General features: G+C 45.3%; 1 protein-coding gene across 5 annotated transcripts in view; it reads right to left on the bottom strand.

The window, feature by feature from the left end:
- The window catches only part of lrp2a (low density lipoprotein receptor-related protein 2a), a 69,848-nt gene that overhangs the window by 31,662 nt on the left and 19,736 nt on the right, over positions 1-18,450 (bottom strand). For 3 of the 5 annotated variants that reach the window (XM_036958840.1, XM_036958841.1, XM_036958843.1), the window contains exons 13-36: positions 15,250-15,456; positions 14,886-15,088; positions 14,655-14,795; positions 14,288-14,491; positions 13,432-13,624; positions 12,464-12,589; positions 11,863-11,993; positions 11,569-11,706; positions 11,178-11,462; positions 10,723-10,962; positions 10,456-10,575; positions 10,112-10,228; positions 9,191-9,571; positions 8,877-8,891; positions 8,333-8,581; positions 7,378-7,589; positions 7,081-7,265; positions 6,748-6,976; positions 2,501-2,678; positions 2,180-2,308; positions 1,298-1,464; positions 1,058-1,201; positions 769-878; positions 72-249 (exon numbers count right to left, since the gene is read on the bottom strand). In XM_036958840.1, the coding sequence (XP_036814735.1) occupies positions 72-249; positions 769-878; positions 1,058-1,201; positions 1,298-1,464; positions 2,180-2,308; positions 2,501-2,678; positions 6,748-6,976; positions 7,081-7,265; positions 7,378-7,589; positions 8,333-8,581; positions 8,877-8,891; positions 9,191-9,571; positions 10,112-10,228; positions 10,456-10,575; positions 10,723-10,962; positions 11,178-11,462; positions 11,569-11,706; positions 11,863-11,993; positions 12,464-12,589; positions 13,432-13,624; positions 14,288-14,491; positions 14,655-14,795; positions 14,886-15,088; positions 15,250-15,456 (4,282 nt within the window). The remainder of the gene's footprint in view (positions 1-71; positions 250-768; positions 879-1,057; positions 1,202-1,297; positions 1,465-2,179; positions 2,309-2,500; positions 2,679-6,747; positions 6,977-7,080; positions 7,266-7,377; positions 7,590-8,332; positions 8,582-8,876; positions 8,892-9,190; positions 9,572-10,111; positions 10,229-10,455; positions 10,576-10,722; positions 10,963-11,177; positions 11,463-11,568; positions 11,707-11,862; positions 11,994-12,463; positions 12,590-13,431; positions 13,625-14,287; positions 14,492-14,654; positions 14,796-14,885; positions 15,089-15,249; positions 15,457-18,450) is intronic. The other 2 variants (XM_036958842.1, XM_036958844.1) reach the window with 1 other exon arrangement.

The raw sequence follows: 18,450 nt of genomic DNA, 5'->3' as shown, positions 1-18,450 counted from the left end.
CAGTGTACTATATAGGGAATAGGGTGGCATTTGAGACACAGACAGTGGTTAAGGTAGTGACGGCGGCCCACCATTCCGGCGCCTGTGACAGCCCAGTACAGCTTGTTCTCACTGATGTCCACAGTGATGAACTCCACCTGATCCAGATTGTTGGTGAACAGGGTGACAGGATTGGAGCCGTCCAGGTCTGCGGCCGCCACCTTGGCAGGGATGCCGCTCTCTGTGCCCTGGTCTGTCCAGTACAGTTTCCTTACAGAGAGACACACGGCTATGAATACAGCCCCTCGGCATCTCCATCACCTCATATGAGAACCTCTACAACAGATTCAATCCACGTGTGAGATGAAGCGGGAAATGTGTATCGCAATTATGTCATTAAAGAAAAAAAGGAATGTCCGCGCCTCTGGTAAACTCCCGTGGTGATATAAGGAGACCCAACTGTTTTGTGCTTCTGATTACCAGAGTTGCAGACATTCCTTTTTCTTTGATACGTTCTTCTGTCCTGCAGCTGATAAGTTGGATTTGCATATTCCCCCCCCCCACTTTTTTTTAAATCATGTCATTACACATTTGATATGCTAACAATGAATAGGTAATAGGTGTACATATTCCCAGGTGGTGGCTTGTTGGAGTGGATTGTGTTGTGTGGTATACAGTAACAGTGGTAAGTCTCTCTCTGGGGGTGGAGCAAATGGCAGGCAGGCAGATAGGGCTCAGTGACTGTGGAGATGAGCAGCCGTGCCAGAGCAGTGTTAAAAATGGGCTTACCCGCGTGCTGGGTCCACAGCGATGCCAACCGGAGTGCCTGCGCCAGTCGGGGAGCCATTATTGGTGATGAGAGTCTTTCTGTACTGCATCTCCCCTCTCAGCCTCAAAACCTGACAAAACACGCAAATGCACGCACATACTGTATCAGATATCCCTGACGGAGGGAAACCAACTGAGATAACGACTTTATTTGTCTAAATACGATGATCACGATCAGCACCCGTTCATTTTCCAGAATAACTGCATTGCTTTCTACAGGAGCGTAGAGAGTATGGATGTTTCAGCTCACCTCAATCGACTGGCTGGCTGGGTTGGTGTAGTACAGGTTCTCTGTCATCCAGTCCAGGGCCAGGCCCACAGGGGAACCCAGGATGGCTGCCGGGGCAAACTCTGTCCTGTTGGTACCGTCCGACTTCACCCTGTGGATCTCACCCTACAGAGGAGAAGGGACAGGGGTTGGTCAGAGCCTAGGGACAGTAGAGTAGTCTCACTTCGGGTCTCTGTTGGTGTGGACAGTGTGAACACTTACCGGGTGCTCCACCCAATAGATGGTCTGCTCAGTGTTGTCAAAGTCCACATCGTATCCATTCTGAAGTCCAGCAACAGGCACCATGGCATCGTTGCTCTTGACGTCCGGGTTCAAGGGAATGCCGTATATGACGCTATCTCTTACCACCACCAAGAAAGGATCCTCAACTGCAGGAAAACAAAACTATTCATCACCAAACGGCTCCAAACGGACATGTCTATAGCCTGATTGAATTTTTTAAAACAGAAACAAATACTACAATTTGGTATCACCATACTTTCTTCCTAAGACCTCTTAATGTTGAAAGAAGGTTGAAAGAGGAGGGGGTTCAGATGGGCTGGTGAAACTTTGTTCCAAAGCCCTGATTTGCTTTGTCATCAGAGATTAGAATCAATGGATAGCTCGGGGGCATTTTCATTCTTGGGTAATTCACCTCTCAGGGGAGAATGCGTTCTGCATGGCTAGAAAAAGCTGAAGCCCTGCAACCTGATATGGGTTAAGCTGTTGACCTAAAGAGGACTCTCTGGACTTCACATTAAAGGTCCCTTGTCTTATTGAAACCTTAGCCACACTTTTATGATCCTAAATATTTACTTCTGGAAAGGGATTTTACAACAGAATTTAAATGGGATACTGTTGACAAGTCCCTAGCCTCTAAAATATGAGTCTGACGCTCTAGGAGCTGGATAGACCCCCTTAAAATATATTTGCAAAGAGCAGCTCTGTATGTAGGCTCGAGAAGGATTTACTGCAATTCCTACTCCATTAATAAAAGCTTTATGAGTTATGAATGTTACAATCTATCTGTTCCATCTGACCTGACTTCCTTTTTAATCAAACTGTGAGTGATGAGCGTTTCCCTCAGGTTGGCATGGAGCCTACCTCTGGCACAGGTGATTTGGTCTGCAGCCAGGGTCCAGCCTGAGGGGCAGGCACAGGAGTAGAAGCTGGGCCCCACGGCCGACAGCAGACAGATATGAGAACAGGGGCTGCTAAAGCAGTAGTTTTCACCTGCACACAGGTCCCATAACACACACAAGAAAAAAAAGTCAACCGTGTTCAGTCACCTCTGGTTTCATTCTGAAATGTCATTTCAAATACAATGACAAAACTGTACTGTGGCAATACCAGCTTATGATATCACCATGCCAAATATGTATTTTCAGTTGGCCTACCATATACTACTGTATGTCCTTGTCCTACCTGCGGGCTGCCTGGCCGGGTGTACCGCCACCAGGCCCATGGGCTGAGGAAGGTTGTAGAGCATCACTGTCTGGTTCCCCCCGTGCCACTTATGGGCTCGGATAACGCGGTTGATGTATCTGTCGGTCCAATACACAAAATCCTCAAAAATGGTAATTGCGTGGGGATGTTGCAGTACCTTTTTATTGAGAGCAGCAAAAGACAAGAAGTGCATTTTATTGATATTAACCCACACAAAAGGAGGAAATAAGCACATTTGAATAAAAATTATATGATGTATGTAATGTTCTCCTGGCTTAAAAACGGTATCATTGACATCTACACTGAACAAAAATATAAACGCAACATGCAACAATTTCAAAGATTTTACTGAGTTACAGTTCATTCATTCACTGCCGTGAAAAAGTATCTGCCCAGACTTTTTTTCCGGCATATTTTTTACACTGAATGTTATCAGCTCACCAACCAAAACCTAATGTTATATAAAAGGGACCCCGAGTGAACAAATAACACAAAAAATGTATACATATTTCGTTTATTTATTAAAAAAAACGTAATGCAAAACCAATGCCCCCGTGTGAAAAAGTAAATCGCACCCTTAAACTCAATAACTGGTTACACCATCTTTAGCTGCAATAACTGGTTACACCATCTTTAGCTGCAATAACTGCAATCGAACACTTCTTGTAGTTATCAATTAGTTTCTCATTGCGCCGGGGAGGAAGTTTAGCCCACTCCTTCGTGCAGAACAGCTTCAACTCAGTGACAATTGTGGGTTTTCCAGCATGACCTGCTCGTTTCAGGTCAAAACTTTCAATTTCTTGTTCTTCAACCATTCTGATGTAGACTTGCTTGTGTGTTTTGGATCATTGTCTTGCTGCATGACCCAGCTGCGTTTCAGCTTCAGTTCACAGACGGATGGCCTGACATTCTCCTGTAGAATTCTCTGATACAGAACAGAATGTATGGTTCCTTCAATGATGGCATGGCGTTCAGGTCCTGATGCAGCAAAGCATCCCCAAACCATGACACTACCACCACCAATGCTTGACCGCTGGTATGAGGTTCTTACTGTGGAATACAGTGTTTGGTTTTCGCCAGGTATAACGGGGCCCATGTCAGCCAAAGAGTTCTACTTTTGACTCATCGGTCCATAGAACATTGTTTCAGAACGCTTGAGGATCATCCAGGTGCTTTTTGGCAAACTTAAGACGAGCATGTCATGTTCGTCTTAGTGAGCAATGGTTTCCGCCTTGCTACTCCGCCATGAATCCCATTTTTGCCCAGTGTCTTTCTGATGGTGGAATCATGAACATTGACCTTAGCCGAGGCGAGAGAGGCCTGGAGATCCCTGGATGTTGTTCTAGGGTTATTTGCAGAGGTGTGGACTCGAGTCACATGACTTGGACTCTGACTTGAGTCACAAATTTGATGACTTGAGACTTAACTTGATAGAAAATAAAACAACTTCAGACTTGACTTCGACTTGGAGTCTCAAGACTTGGGAATCGACTTATATTTGAGACTGATGACATCTGCCCACATTTTGTTACGTTTTGTTACTCGTTTTGTGGCACAGAGTCTCCGTAGATTGGGCGCACGCAGCCAGAGACAGTATCGCACTTGGCCCCCAAAAAAATATATTAGCTAGTGAAACGCACACTCGGCCCTCTGATTGGATCAGCAAACTGTCAATCAACACAGGTCGGGTGAGCTACAGTAGCGTAGTGAGAACGTTTTGCGGGATCGAGAGTGTGAAACTGAATGAGAAAAATACATTTACAAAATCTGTGGTGTAAAGTACTTAAGTAAAAATACTTTAAAGTACTACTTAAGTAGTTTTTTGGGGGTATCTGTACTTTACTATTTCTTTCACATTTACTCCACTACATTCCTGGAGAAAAGAATATACTTTATACTCCATACATTTGCCCTGACACCCAAAAGTATTGGTTACATTTTGAAGCAGGACAGGAATCTTGTCCAATCCACGGACGTATCAAGAAGAAATCCCTGGTCATCCCTACTGTATCTGATCTGATCTTACTTTGATGGTTTTTTTATTTTATTCTACCTTTAGTTAACAAGTCAATTAAGAACAAATTCTGATTTACAATGACGGCCTACACCGGCAAAACCCGGATGGCGTTGGGCCAATTGTGCGCCGCCCTATGGGACTCCCAATCACGGCCGGTTGTGATACAGCCTGGAATTGACCACGGGTGTCTGTAGTGATGCCTCAAGTACTGAGATGCAGTGCCTTAGACCGCTGTGCCACTCTTGATACTTTAGTATATTTTAGCAATTACATTTACTTTTGATACTTAAGTATATTTCAAAGCAAATACCTTTTTACTTGAGTCATTTTCTATTAAGGTATCTTTACTTTTACTGGAGAATGAAAATTGGGTACTTTTTCCACCCCTGTAAAAAATGTAGCCTACCATTTATATTTAATATTTATACTTTTGCTTATTCAATTTGGTCAGCCTGACGGGCCGACTGAGGCATGGGAGCTGGTTGAGCCGGCTGAGGCATCTCGTGGGAGCCTGCTGAGCCAACCGAGGCTTGTGAGCCTCTCAAGCCAGCTGAGGCATCCCTGGTTGCTTCGGCAGCGGCACACGGACCCGACATCACCAACAAAAAACAACAACAAAAAACTCCCTGATGCTTCAAATTGTGGAGTCAGCATTCTGTAAGGACAGACGCTGGGAGACGAGAAGCAAGTACAGGGAGTGAATATTTAATGAAAAAAAAAAGGAACCAAAACACGAACAGCGTCTGGACAAGGGACACATAATGACATTAATGCTGACTAGGGAAAGAAACTGAGGAAGTGACAGATATAGGGGAGGTAACGTGATGGAGGCCAGGTGAGTCCGATGAAGCGCTGATGCGCGTAACAATGGTGACAGGTGTGCGTAATGATAAGCAGCCTGGCGACCTCGAGCACCAGAGAGGGGGAGCGGGAGCAGACGAGACAACAAATTGTTTGGTGATCAAGAACATTAACTGTTTATTTTTCATGGTCACCTGCAATGGGGCTTCAAGCAACAATTACTAGCATGGGCTTACTGGTCATTTGGTATGTCAAAATTGCTTGAAATGTATAATTGAGTTATGAACCTTGCATTTGTTCATTATTAGATCATCAAAATGTGTTGTAGACAAAATAATGAATAGGGCTGTCTGGTAGCCTCAATAAATAGACAAAGATTTCGTGACCTTGGTACTATAAGGTTCTATCAGCACCAAGCATAGTTCTGAGATATTGAGCATCAGTTTTCACATCCCAGAACTGTTTTGTAGTGAATTATTTTTTCAAAACCCATAAGGTCCTCACCTTAAAAATACCTAAAGTACCTACAAACACTGTCTGCCATCTGCCTGGTACAGTTGAAACCGGGATTCATCCGTGAAGAGCACACTTCTCCAGCGTGCCAGGGGGCATCGAAGGTGAGCATTTGCCCACTGAAGTCGTGTTACGCCGCCGAACTGCAGTCAGGTAAAGACCCTGGTGAGGACAACGAGCACGTTGATGAACTTCCCTGAGACGGTTTCTGGTAGTTTGTACAAAAATTCTTCAGTTGTGCAAACCCACAGTTTCGTCAGCTGTCTGGGTGGCTGGTCTCAAGACGATCACACAGGTGAAGAAGCCGGATGTGGAGGTTCTAGGCTGGTGTGGATACACATGGTCTGCGGTTGTGAGGCCGGTTGGACGTACTGCCAAATTCTCTGAAGCGATTTTGTAGGCAGCTTTTGGTAGAGAAATGAACATTACATTCTCTGGCAACAGCTGTGGTGGACTTTCCTGCAGTCGCCATGCCAATTGCGCGCTCCATCAAAATTTGAGACATCTGTGGCACCGTGTTGTGTGACAGAACTGTACATTTTAGAGTGGCCTTTTATTGTACCCAGCACAAGGTGCACCTGTGTAATGAAACTGCTTTTTAATCAACTTCTTGATATGCCACACCTGTCAGGTGGATGGATTATCTTGGCAAAGGAGAAATGCTCACGAACAGGGTTGTAAAACCAATTTGAAAGAAATAACAGGGTTGTAAACAGACATTTGAGAGAAATACACTTTTCGTGCGCATGGAACATTTCTGGGATCTTTTATTTCAGCTCATGAAACATGGGACCAACACTTTACATGTTGCAGTCATATTTTTGTTCATTATGTATCAATGATTTGATATATACATGTATGTAAAGAATGTAAATACAAAAAATGATTTGCTCACCAGATCGCTGGCCAGAACCTGTTTCCTGTTTTTGCCATTGTAATCACAGTAGTCAATAAAATCCAGGTAGGCATCCGCAAAGTAGAGCAGATTGTTGGGATAGTCAATGGTTAGGCCGTTGGGCCAGTACAGTTTGTTGCTTATGATGGTTGTCCTCATCTTCCCGTCCATACTGGCCTTCTCAATGTGAGGGTTCCTCCCCCAGTCTGTCCAGAACATGAGGTGAGCACTGCACAGTAGATCAACTGTTATAGTTACAGTCAATTACGCTGTTTTCATTCATTACATATTGAATTTCCACTGTGTACTCTACTCTCAAAAGATGAGCCTCACCTGTCCCTTGGGTCCAGCACAATGGCTCTGGGATTGGTCACATTCTCACTGACCAAGACAGTCCTGTGGGTGCCGTCCAGTTTGGACACCTCAATGGTCTCCAGAACATAGTCAGTCCAGTATAGGTTCCTGCCCACCCAGTCCACTGCCAGGCTCTCTGTCACTGTCACTCCACTGTCAAAAACCTGTCAAATCAACACACATATGTTTAAGTTATTGGAGTTCATTCATTACCCTAGAGAATGTAGAAAACGCAGCATTTCTTTCGTGGGAAATGGAAGGGCATTCGGTACTCACCACAGCCCTGTCGCTGCCATTTTTGTGAGCGCTCCATATTCTGTCCTGGCTGGTGTCAGACCAGTACACACGGTCAGTCACTGAGTCAAAGTCCAGCGCCACAATGTTTCGTCCATCCCGGACCAGCGAGCGGACCACATTGGGTTGAGTGGTTATGTCATCAGACACAATCTGATTTCGGCTGGCGACTAAAAGCAAAGCCTCGCGTGAACCTGGAAAAAATATATACTCTCTTTTCACCTGTGCATTATAATTCAAACAAGACTTCACATCAGCTGTATACAATTCTTCCTTAAACTACAAAACAAGATAAGTTGAGCTCCTAAGATATCTACAGCAGGGAATCAATGCAGCCCTGTTGGGAATAATGGCAGATTGAATTACAGGGATTTTCAACTGGTTATCTTTGAGGTAGACGGGCTCATGTCAGGCACACTGCTCATAAACAAGCCCTTTGTTGTTGATTATGTCCTAATTACCCGGAGAGAGAGTCAGTGAGTGACATATATGTTATTTGTCTTATCTGGGGAAATCAGAGTAGAGTGGGGAGAGAATGGAGAAGAGAGAGAGTGCATCCGCTCGGTGGTCTGGTGCCAACACTGGCTCCCTTCAGACCATTCATGTCCTGTCCTGTCCAGCCACTGGGCAGTTTATCATGTCTGTGTGGGCCAATCAGATGCACTGTATATCCATCTCTGCCTGTCATCTAGGAGACTGAATTTAATCCACAGTGGGAGGATGTGTCTTATTTTGAAATTAGGCCAATTATGTTTAGAGGAAACATACCTGAGTATGTTGTGGACTAAATGGATTGGTCAAATCTATATGATGGATTGGTATGACAATGTACGGAAATCGTTTCTAAGAGCACAAAATGGGAATGCGGCGGATGCCAATTCAACACCCCCCCCCCCCCCCCCCCCCCCCCCCCCCGCACACACATCCTCCTCCTGACCTGAGACCTTGCATGCGCGTTGGTCAGCCTCCAGAGTGTATCCGTCGGAGCAGTGACAGCGAAAGGAGCCTCTCTCGTTGAAGCAATGCTGGCTACACAGGCCAGGGGGGCTACACTCGTCTACGTCATCGCACGTCTTCGAGTCGTTACTCAGCTGGTAGCCCATGGGACACGTGCACTGGGCCCCAAACGGCCCCTGGATGCAGCCGTGGGTGCAACCTGCGTTGTTGTCAGTGCAGCTCTCTTGGTCTAGGATGGTAAAAAGAGGAGAGTCAATAAGAGATAGCTGCTCAATTAATCACAGTGCTACAAATAGCACGTTCTACCCTAGAGAATATTTTGTGAATTTCGTCAAAACACACCATTAGTACATTCTGAAACACATTTTCTACACGTGTAACTACAGACAAGAATTTCCCTTTATCCTCCAATTGTGTTTTGCACCATTCTACCCATATTGAGTTGGTTAGTGTGGATGGCAGGTTTTGGGATGAATCAAAGCTACACGCGTGAGGTTTGTACCAATGATTGAGGTTGTTCCTACCTGGCAAGGGCTCGTCTGAAAGCAGTGAGGAAGGCAAGAAGGAAGGAAATCATAGATCACTTTTAAGTTAATACAGAACAAATCAACACATGCATGATTTGAACACAAGATTCCACACATAACACAAGTTCCTCACAAACATTAACGCACTCAATTGGTTGTGACCAGAAATGCCGTGCAAAATATGTCAAGATTTCAAGTGACCAGTGAAACTAGACAATTACAATGGAAAATTTACAGAGAGTGCACTTCATTTTCGTAACATGACACTATTAGCATGCTGGCCTAAAAGGCAGAGAGAGATGGTGACTTACTGCAGAGCGGGGACTCGTCTGCACCATTGGGGCAGTCGGGATTGTTGTCACACACCCTGCTGATGTTGACACACATGCTGTGGCCCGGGCACTGCCACTGCCAGCTAGGGCAGCGGAAAGGTGGCGTGGGGCAGTCTCTCTCATCACTCATGTCCCTACAGTCGTTGTCGCCGTCGCAGAGCCACCGTTGGTACACACAGTTGCCGTTGTCACAGCGGAACAGGGTGGTGGGGCAGGTGCGGGGGGGACAGACGTGGTGCTCGTCTGAGCCGTCCTCACAGTCCGGGTGACCGTCACACTCCCAGGTGGAGGGGATACAGCTGCCGTCAGACTGGCACTGGAACTCACTCTCATGGTGGCACATCCCTGGGGGTCTGGTGGCTGGGCAGAGCAGGAGAAGGCAAGGTCAGACAGTGTAGTGAAGTGTGGCTGAAGCTCAGGAGGAAGCCTCAACAGAACCTCGGCGATGATGTCACTTCACTGAGAGTAATGCTCAAACTGCTGTGCTCTGAGACCCGTTGGTTGATCAACTCTGCATGTAGAAACTGATCCTTGTATTTTCTTCTTGTGACTCAAAACATTGAGTTGGTACACTTGCAACAGCCATCGCATTCTACTCTGTATCAAAACCCACTATTTGGACATTCTAGAACACACGTGACTACAGACCAAAACAATTGTTTTTTTATACAATTGTGTTTTGCAACATGCTAACCGTATTCAGAGGGTTAGTGTGGTTGGCAGGTATTGGGATGGATCAAAGATACACACGTGAGGTTTAACCAATGATTGAGGCTGTTCCTACCTGGTAAAGGCTCACGATCATCTGATAGCAGTGTGGAAGGCAAGAAAGGAGAATATATAAACTGATCATTACATTTTCTTGTAACTTATATAAAAATAAAGAGGTTGAATACTCACGACAGCCAGACTCATCTGAGTGATCGCTACAGTCAAAGACCCCGTCACAGCGGTAGTAGGAGTTGATACACTGATGTCCATTAGAACACTTGAACTCATAGAGAGTGCAGTTGTAAACTGAAAAAAAAACAACGACAAAGGGTGCCGTTTAGAACACGCAAAGTCGTTGCGCGTTCTGTTTAATACACATGGAATAAGATCAATGGGATAAGAGGCTAACGTACGCTTGCGTTCACGGTGTATTCAATTGACTTGAAATTGTGTGACACTTGTTTGTTTGGCGCTGTCCAACTATGCAAGTTCCTAAATACAGTACAGTGCGGAAATAACACAGAGAGACTCACTGCAGCCCTGTTCGTCAGCCCCATCCATACAGTCTCTGTCACCGTCACACACGTAGCTGGGGCCTATACAGCGGTGGTCTGGGCACTGGAACTGTTCCGGGTGGCATGTACCACTGAGGTCTGCCAACACAGAGAGACCAATGGAGCTAACAGTTAAATGCAACACAATGACTGACAGTCATTCTCAAAAAGACACTCAATAACAGAGGTATTACTCCTATAGTAAATGTGAGAAAAATAAAAGTGGTCCTTGACTCGTAGACTCACTGCAGTTGGCCTCGTCCGAGCCGTCTCCACAGTCGTTGTCCGTGTCACACAGCCAGATGTGTGGGATACAGCGGTTGTTGGCACAGGTGAACTGGTTGGCCGCGCAGGTGCCAGGGGTCTGGGTGGGGCAGTCCCGCTCGTCACTGCTGTCAAAGCAGTCGTTGTGCCCGTCACAGTGCCATCCACTGGGCACACAGTGCTGGTTGGCACAGGTGAATGCCCTGGGTGAGCAGGTGGTGTCTGAGAAAGAAAAGTAAGGTTTGATGAAACATCATTTTTTGGCTACTTTTTAACACCGTAACAAGCCATTCTAAGTATACTAAAGTATACAAAATATACGTATAAGTATATTAAACATTATTACTAATGCCCCAATAAAGTGCCTTGAATGACAAACAGTTAGTATACTCAGTATAAACAGTTAGTATACATTGAAACGTAATACAATGCATTACTATGAGCTCCGCCACAGTTGGCCTCATCACTGTTGTCATGGCAATCGTCAACGCCGTCGCATCTGTAGTTCTGAGGGACACATTTCCCGCTGGTGCAGGAGAAGGAATTGGAACCGCACTGCAGCGTAGGGGGCTCGTTGGAAGGGTCCTCTACACACGTCTGCTGGCTGGGCGCCAGCTTCATGCCATACGGACAGCCACACACCCTCTGCGAGTCCGGCGCCGGGAAGCAGAAATGGCTGCAGTCTCCATTAGGATTAGTATTCCTATTGCAGAAGTTGGAACCTGAGAGGGGTAGCAAATGAATCCAGTGATGGCCACAGAGTTATCCTCCATCACATAAACACTGCAGCGGGGGGGGGGGGGGGGGGGGGGTGACAGAGTTTCTCACCGGTCTGGGAGTTGTAGTTGAAAGATTTGACGTGCATGATGTGGCTGATTCCCCGCCTGATGATGACCATCTCTCCCCCGTCAGTCTTGCGCACACGCACGATCCCACCCAGGCGCCAGTCAGTGAAATATGCATAACCTGGATGGGCCAAGCAGGAATGCTCATGAAACTTGAGACCCGGCGTTGGGAATGCCAGGGCACAACCTATGACATTAGCGATTTTTATCTCTTATCATCACTGAACTAAATGTTTGAGATGACACGGTAATTGCTCTCTCTAAAAATTGAAATCACCTCCAAAAATGGTGAGACCAAAAGGATGTGAGATCTGAGTGATGCGCTCCAAAGACAGCCTGTCCTGCCCATCAAAGGTGCTGTGTTCGATCTTATCAAAGAAGGCATCCACCCAGTACAGGCGCATGGAGCTGGGGGGGGGGGAGACAGGACGAGTAGGACAGACATTCTTAAACACTGTTGCACAAACATATTGTCAAGAGGAGGATTAGGGAAGATCAGTCTGATAATAGGCTTAATGAGATCTTACAGACGTCGGATCTTAATTTGATCACTCTTTTGTCGCTGAGAATTTTGCTGGACAGCAGGAAATGCAGATGAGCTCCGTGATGAACATAAATTCACTAAAAACCACACTAACATACAGTAATATTAACACTATTCCACTTTTCATGCAGCCTCACTTTGACCAGCTAATAGCTTACAATGCACATAGTGTCACAATTTCTAAATGTAGTGACGAAGTCAAACCTATGCATCGGATTTGCTATGAATGAAACTACTATTTGTTTTTTTTGACGGAGTGCTACTGGAAGATGAAGAATGGCGTATTGTGAGGCCATTCCTTTGGTCCTGCTAGGCTCTGGGACCATTGGCTCACCTCCAGTCGATAGCCAGGCCGTTGGGCCAGCCAAGAGTAGTGTTCACAATCGACAGGGCATGTGACCCATCACACCAGGCCCTCATAATCTTCGCTGGACGATACCAGTCGGTCCAGAAAATATACCTGCCGAATAAAAACATACACATTAACCAACACTCACACTTATATGGAAAAAGATCATAGTGTCTTTTTCACCTCAACCCGAAGTAGACTCTGGCTTTAGGTCCACTTCAAAATCTTTTATGAAGTGAGAAATATAGACCGTTTATTTCAGAGCTCCCCCGGGCTTTTTCCGTTTAAGCCAAGTTCTTAGTGTTCACTACAATACCAGCCTTCATGCAGCACTAATCTAGGCTGTTGGACTCAGAGGCCTTATGACTTTGAAGCTATTGGAAATGTCCCACTAGCACTAAATAAAGAGTCCTTTTATCAGGTTTGGGATTTAAAGTGCGAACAATCTGTGAATGGGTCGGTACCTCTCGCATTATACTAGGTGTGACTAGACACAACTGCTCAGTTTGCTCATGCTTTTTTTTCATGTTCTTAAGAGGCAGGGATCCAGGATGAAAACATGGGCCTCCGAGCCCTGCTGGGTCTGGCTAATGCCCTCACTAAATTGTGCATGCCCAGGACAATGGAGTACTTGACCAATTTCACACACTGTCTTTGTCTCCCTTTGACATCCCATGGTCCTTTAAATGAATCTCAAACAAATATAATCCGATCAGCATTTATATTAATGAACTGAATAGAATCAAACATTGGGATATTATGCTGTAAAAAGCATGCATTCATCGGTATAGTCAGCATTCTTCAAGCCTCAACAAAGATATATAACCCTATCACATCTGCTCTCCCTGCCTCTCTCTTGTTTTTGTTGCAACATTAAGGCTGGAAGTGGCGCCGAGCCTCTCTCCCTGACCCCCCCCCCCTCCCTCTTTGAGGTCCAGCCCAGCTGTATTTACCCAATCACAGGGTGTACCACGATGGACCGTGGGTTGTTCAGGTTGCGTATGATGGCTCTCCTGGACTGATCGGCCACCTTCATGACTGAAATGCTCCTGAAGCGCGGGTCGGTCCAGTAGAGGTTCTTTGAAATCCAGTCGTAAGCCAAGTCCTCCACGCCGTCCACTCTATTGGCAGCTAGCACCTCCCTGCCTGTGCAGATCAAAGCGGCGACACCGCCATTTAGTACAGAGATGAAAGAGGAACACATTTAAGTAAATAGACTGTCAGCTTGCATTTGTGCTATGTATGCCTGACAGAGAAAACTAGGGCTGGTCAACCCTATGTTGCAAAAACAACACCACTGATCAGTACAGATTGTGGTTTCATTTTCTACTGTCATTTCTTTACCACATTAGTAACTTTTTTACATGGAAGTTGGAAGATAAATATTGAATCTTCGACAACTTGTATTAATTATGTTCCCAGTGTTTGTTTTATCACATTCTGGAGCCTGACTTTGAGCTGTTACGTGATAGTTTCACTGGTGTCCATGCTCCTGCCCGTTCCCTCCCTCCCTCTCCCCTCCCTCCCCCACTGCACTACCCGGCTCCATAAGGCACTCCCCTAACTGCCGGTATAAGCTTGGCTGGATCACATGCTTGAGCTCTCTGCTTGAAAGGATATATGTGGGGATGTAACCATGGTTACAAAAAAGTATTTCCTCACATTCTAAAAATGAAAAAAAAAAAACATTCAGTAATAATGAACTACAAATTCAGTTATGAAAATATGTTTAACAGAAAATTTGGGGTTTGATTCTAATATACAGTATCGAGTCATCCATCCAATCAAATTAATGTAGGCCGCTCTCACCGGTGCCATCCACTTTCTGCTTGTAGATGATGTCTTTGGCCGTGTCTGAGAAGAAGATGGCATCGTCCTCTGCGCTGAAGTCCACCCCAACGAAGTAGGAGGGCGTTCCAGTGACAGGAAGGATGACATCCTCCTGAGAGGACAGGTTGAAGGGGATGCCTCGGACAGCCAGCTGGCTGGAGAAGAGAAGGAACTGCCTCACCGCTAGCGAGTGAGAAGAAGACATCCACCATGAACCTCCAGATCTTCTACCTCATATGTCACACCACATGGGCACTCACAGTATAAAGGACACAGCACATTGAAGTGTACCAAGTCCAATGTTAATAGGGAAAAAAACGAAACAAGGTTTGTGTGTTGGCCTTACCAACACATCTCTTGCCGTCAGCATGCAGGTCGTAGCCCATGCGACACCTGCAGCGGTAGCCCAGCCCTTGGTTGTCTGACCTGTGGCTTAGAATACAGATCTGCTCACAGCCGTCCCTGTCTACCCCGCAAGGGTTAGCCACTGAGAACACAACACAAACGCTCAGCCACTGACAGAACATACAGAAGTGGGGCAGATCAGCGGAGTGGTTGTACCAAGTGACATGCTTACCATACGGTTGTCTTAGTTGGTGTACCACTTGCACTCCATGTGGGGTCTGAGATGTGGTGTAGATCACCTGAGGGTTTGTGTCACTGAACTTGTTGGCTTTCATCACGGCCATCTTGGTCCAGTCAGTGAAATACACAGTGTGCTCAAACAGACTGATGCCAAAGGGATGGGGGATCACAGCACCTCCATGGACCACTGTTTTCCTGAAAGGTGGAGAGAATACCCTGAGCAGACTGTACATTTACCATTGTGATAGACAGGGAAATGGCATTGTTTTGACTTCTTACATTTGGTCTCTCCAGACATTTGGCCAAAAAACATCACATTTGAGCCCTTTCATAAGGAACATATCTGGTATGCTTACCTATGAAGCCCATCATATGTGGTGGTTTCAATATAGTCGTAGCGGCTGTCGACCCAGTAGACTCGCTTAGCATCAATATCCAGTGTGATCCCTGCTGGCCAGCCCAATTTAGTCCTGATGATCCCATAGCGATTGGTGCCATCCATGTAAGCCCGCTCCAAACCTGGCTCTCCATTCAGAGAGTCCCAGTCTGAGAAGAACAGGAACCTGTGAAGAAAATGTGTTTTGGCACAGATTAGGTACAGGTTACCAGTACAGTAGGTTGCACAAAAGTTGTCAAAGACTCCAGACACCTAAGCCACAGACTGTTCTCTCTGATACCGCATGGCAAGTAGTACCAGTGCACCAAGTCGGGAACCAACAGGACCCTGAACAGCTTCTACCCCAAGCCACAAGACAAGAACGATAAATAGCTAATGAAATGGCTACCCAGACTACCTGCATGGACCCTTTCTTGCACTAACTCTCTTGCACTGACTCTATGCACACACATTGGACTCTACCTATATACAGTGGGGCAAAAAAGTATTTAGTCAGCCAGCAATTGTGCAAGTTCTCCCACTTAAAAAGATGAGAGAGGCCTGTAATTTTCATCATAGGTAGACTTCAACTATGACAGACAAAATTAGAAAAAAAATCCAGAAAATCACATTGTAGGATTTTTAATGAATTTATTTGCAAATTATGGTGGAAAATAAGTATTTGGTCACCTACAAACAAGCAAGATTTCTGGCTCTCACAGACCTGTAACTTCTTCGTTAAGAGGCTCCTCTGTCCTCCACTCGTTACCTGTATTAATGGCACCTGTTTGAACAGGTATCAGTATAAAAGACACCTGTCCACAACCTCAAACAGTCACACTCCAAACTGCACTATGGCCAAGACCAAAGAGCTGTCAAAGGACACCAGCAACAAAATTGTAGACCTGCACCAGGCTGGGAAGACTAAATCTGCTATAGGTAAGCAGCTTGGTTTGAAGAAATCAACTGTGGGAGCAATTATTTTGACCCCACGCAAGATCTCACCCCGTGGGGTCAAAATGATCACAAAAATCAGCAAAAATCCCAGGGGGGACCTAGTGAATGACCTGCAGAGAGCTGAGACCAAAGTAACAAAGCCTCTACCATCAGTAACACACTACGCCGCCAGGGACTCAAATCCTGCAGTGCCAGACGTGTCCCCCTGCTTAAGCCAGTACATGTCCAGGCCCGTCTGAAGTTTGCTAGAGAGCATTTGGATGATCCAGAAGAAGATTGGGAGAATGTCATATGGTCAGATGAAACCAAAATATAACTTTTTGGTAAAAACTCAACTCGTCGTGTTTGGAGGACAAAGAATGCTGAGTTGCATCCAAAGAACACCATACCTACTGTGAAGCATGGGGGTGGAAACATCATGCTTTGGGGCTGTTTTTCTGCAAAGGGACCAGGACGACTGATCCGTGTAAAGGAAAGAATGAATGGGGCCATGTATCGTGAGATTTTGAGTGAAAACCTCCTTCCATCAGTAAGGGCATTGAAGATGAAACGTGGCTGGGTCTTTCAGCATGACAATGATCCCAAACACACCGCCCGGGCAACGAAGGAGTGGCTTCGTAAGAAGCATTTCAAGGTCCTGGAGTGGCCTAGCCAGTCTCCAGATCTCAACCCCATAGAAAATCTTTGAAGGGAGTTGAAAGTCCGTGTTGCCCAGCAACAGCCCCAAAACATCACTGCTCTAGAGGAGATATGCATGGAGGAATGGGCCAAAATACCAGCAACAGTGTGTGAAAACCTTGTGAAGACTTACAGAAAATGTTTGACCTCTGTCATTGCCAACAAAAAGGTATATAACAAAGTATTGAGATAAACTTTTGTTATTGACCAAATACTTATTTTCCACCATAATTTGCAAATAAATTCATTAAAAATCCTACAATGTGATTTTCTGGATTTGTTTTCTAATTTTGTTTGTCATAGTTGAAGTGTACCTATGATGAAAATTACAGGCCTCATCTTTTTAAGTCGGAGAACTTGCACAACTGGTGGCTGACTAAATACTTTTTTGCCCCACTGTATACTTAATTACACTTACACCCTAACATACACACACACAATACAGTTGAAGTCAGAAGTTTACATACACTTAGGTTTGAGTCATTAAAACTCGTTTTTCAACCACTCCACAAATTTCTTGTAAGCAAACTATGGTTTTGGCAAGTCGGTTAGGACATCTACTTCGTGCATGACACAAATCATTTTTCCAAAAATTGTTTTGAGACAGATTATTTCACTTATAATTCACTGTATCACAATTCCAGTGGGTCAGAAGTTGACATACACTAAGTTGACTGTGCCTTAAAAAAGCTTGGATAATTCCAGAAAATTATGTCATGGCTTTAGAAGCTTCTGATAGGCTAATTGACATCATTTAAGTCAATTGGAGGTGTACCTGTGGATGTATTTCAAGGTCTATCTTCAAACTCAGTGCCTCTTCACTTGACATCATGGGAAAATCAAAAGAAATCAGTCAAGACCTCAGAAAAAAACTTGTAGACCTCCACAAGTCTGGTTCATCCTTGGGAGCAATTTCCAAACGCCTGAAGGTACCATGTTCATCTATACAAACAATAGTACGCAAGTATAATCACCATGGGACCACGCAGCCGTCATATCGCTCAGGAAGGAGACGCGTTCTGTCTCCTAGAGATGAACGTACTTTGGTGCGAAAAGTGCCAATCAATCCCAGAACAAAAGCAAATTACCTTGTGAAGATGCTGGAGGAAACAGATACAAAAGTATCTATATCCACAGTAAAACAAGTCCTATATTGACATAACCTGAAAGGCCGCTCAGCAAGGAAGAAGCCACTGCTCCAAAACCGCCATAAAAAAAGCCAGACTACGGTTTGCAACTGCACATGGAACAAAGATCGTACTTTTTCGAGAAATGTCCTCTGGTGCACTTCACAAAATAGATTGCATCTTGAGGGAGGGAAATTGTGTGGATATATTGAAGCAACATCTCAAGACATCAGGAAGTTAAAGCAAAGTTGTGGAAAAATGGCTTAAGGACAACAAAGTCAAGGTATTTGAGTGGCCATCACAAAGCCCTGAGCTCAATCTTATTGAAAATGTGTGGGCAGAACTGAAAAAGTGTGTGTGAGCAAGGAGGCCTACAAACCTGACTCAGTTACACCAGCTCTATCCGGAGGAATGGGCCA

The sequence above is a fragment of the Oncorhynchus mykiss genome, chromosome 22, assembly GCF_013265735.2.
Source record: "Oncorhynchus mykiss isolate Arlee chromosome 22, USDA_OmykA_1.1, whole genome shotgun sequence".
In the NCBI taxonomy this organism is placed as follows: domain Eukaryota; kingdom Metazoa; phylum Chordata; class Actinopteri; order Salmoniformes; family Salmonidae; genus Oncorhynchus; species Oncorhynchus mykiss.
Note: the sequence above shows the minus strand (reverse complement) of the source record. Positions and strands in the feature narration are given on the sequence as shown.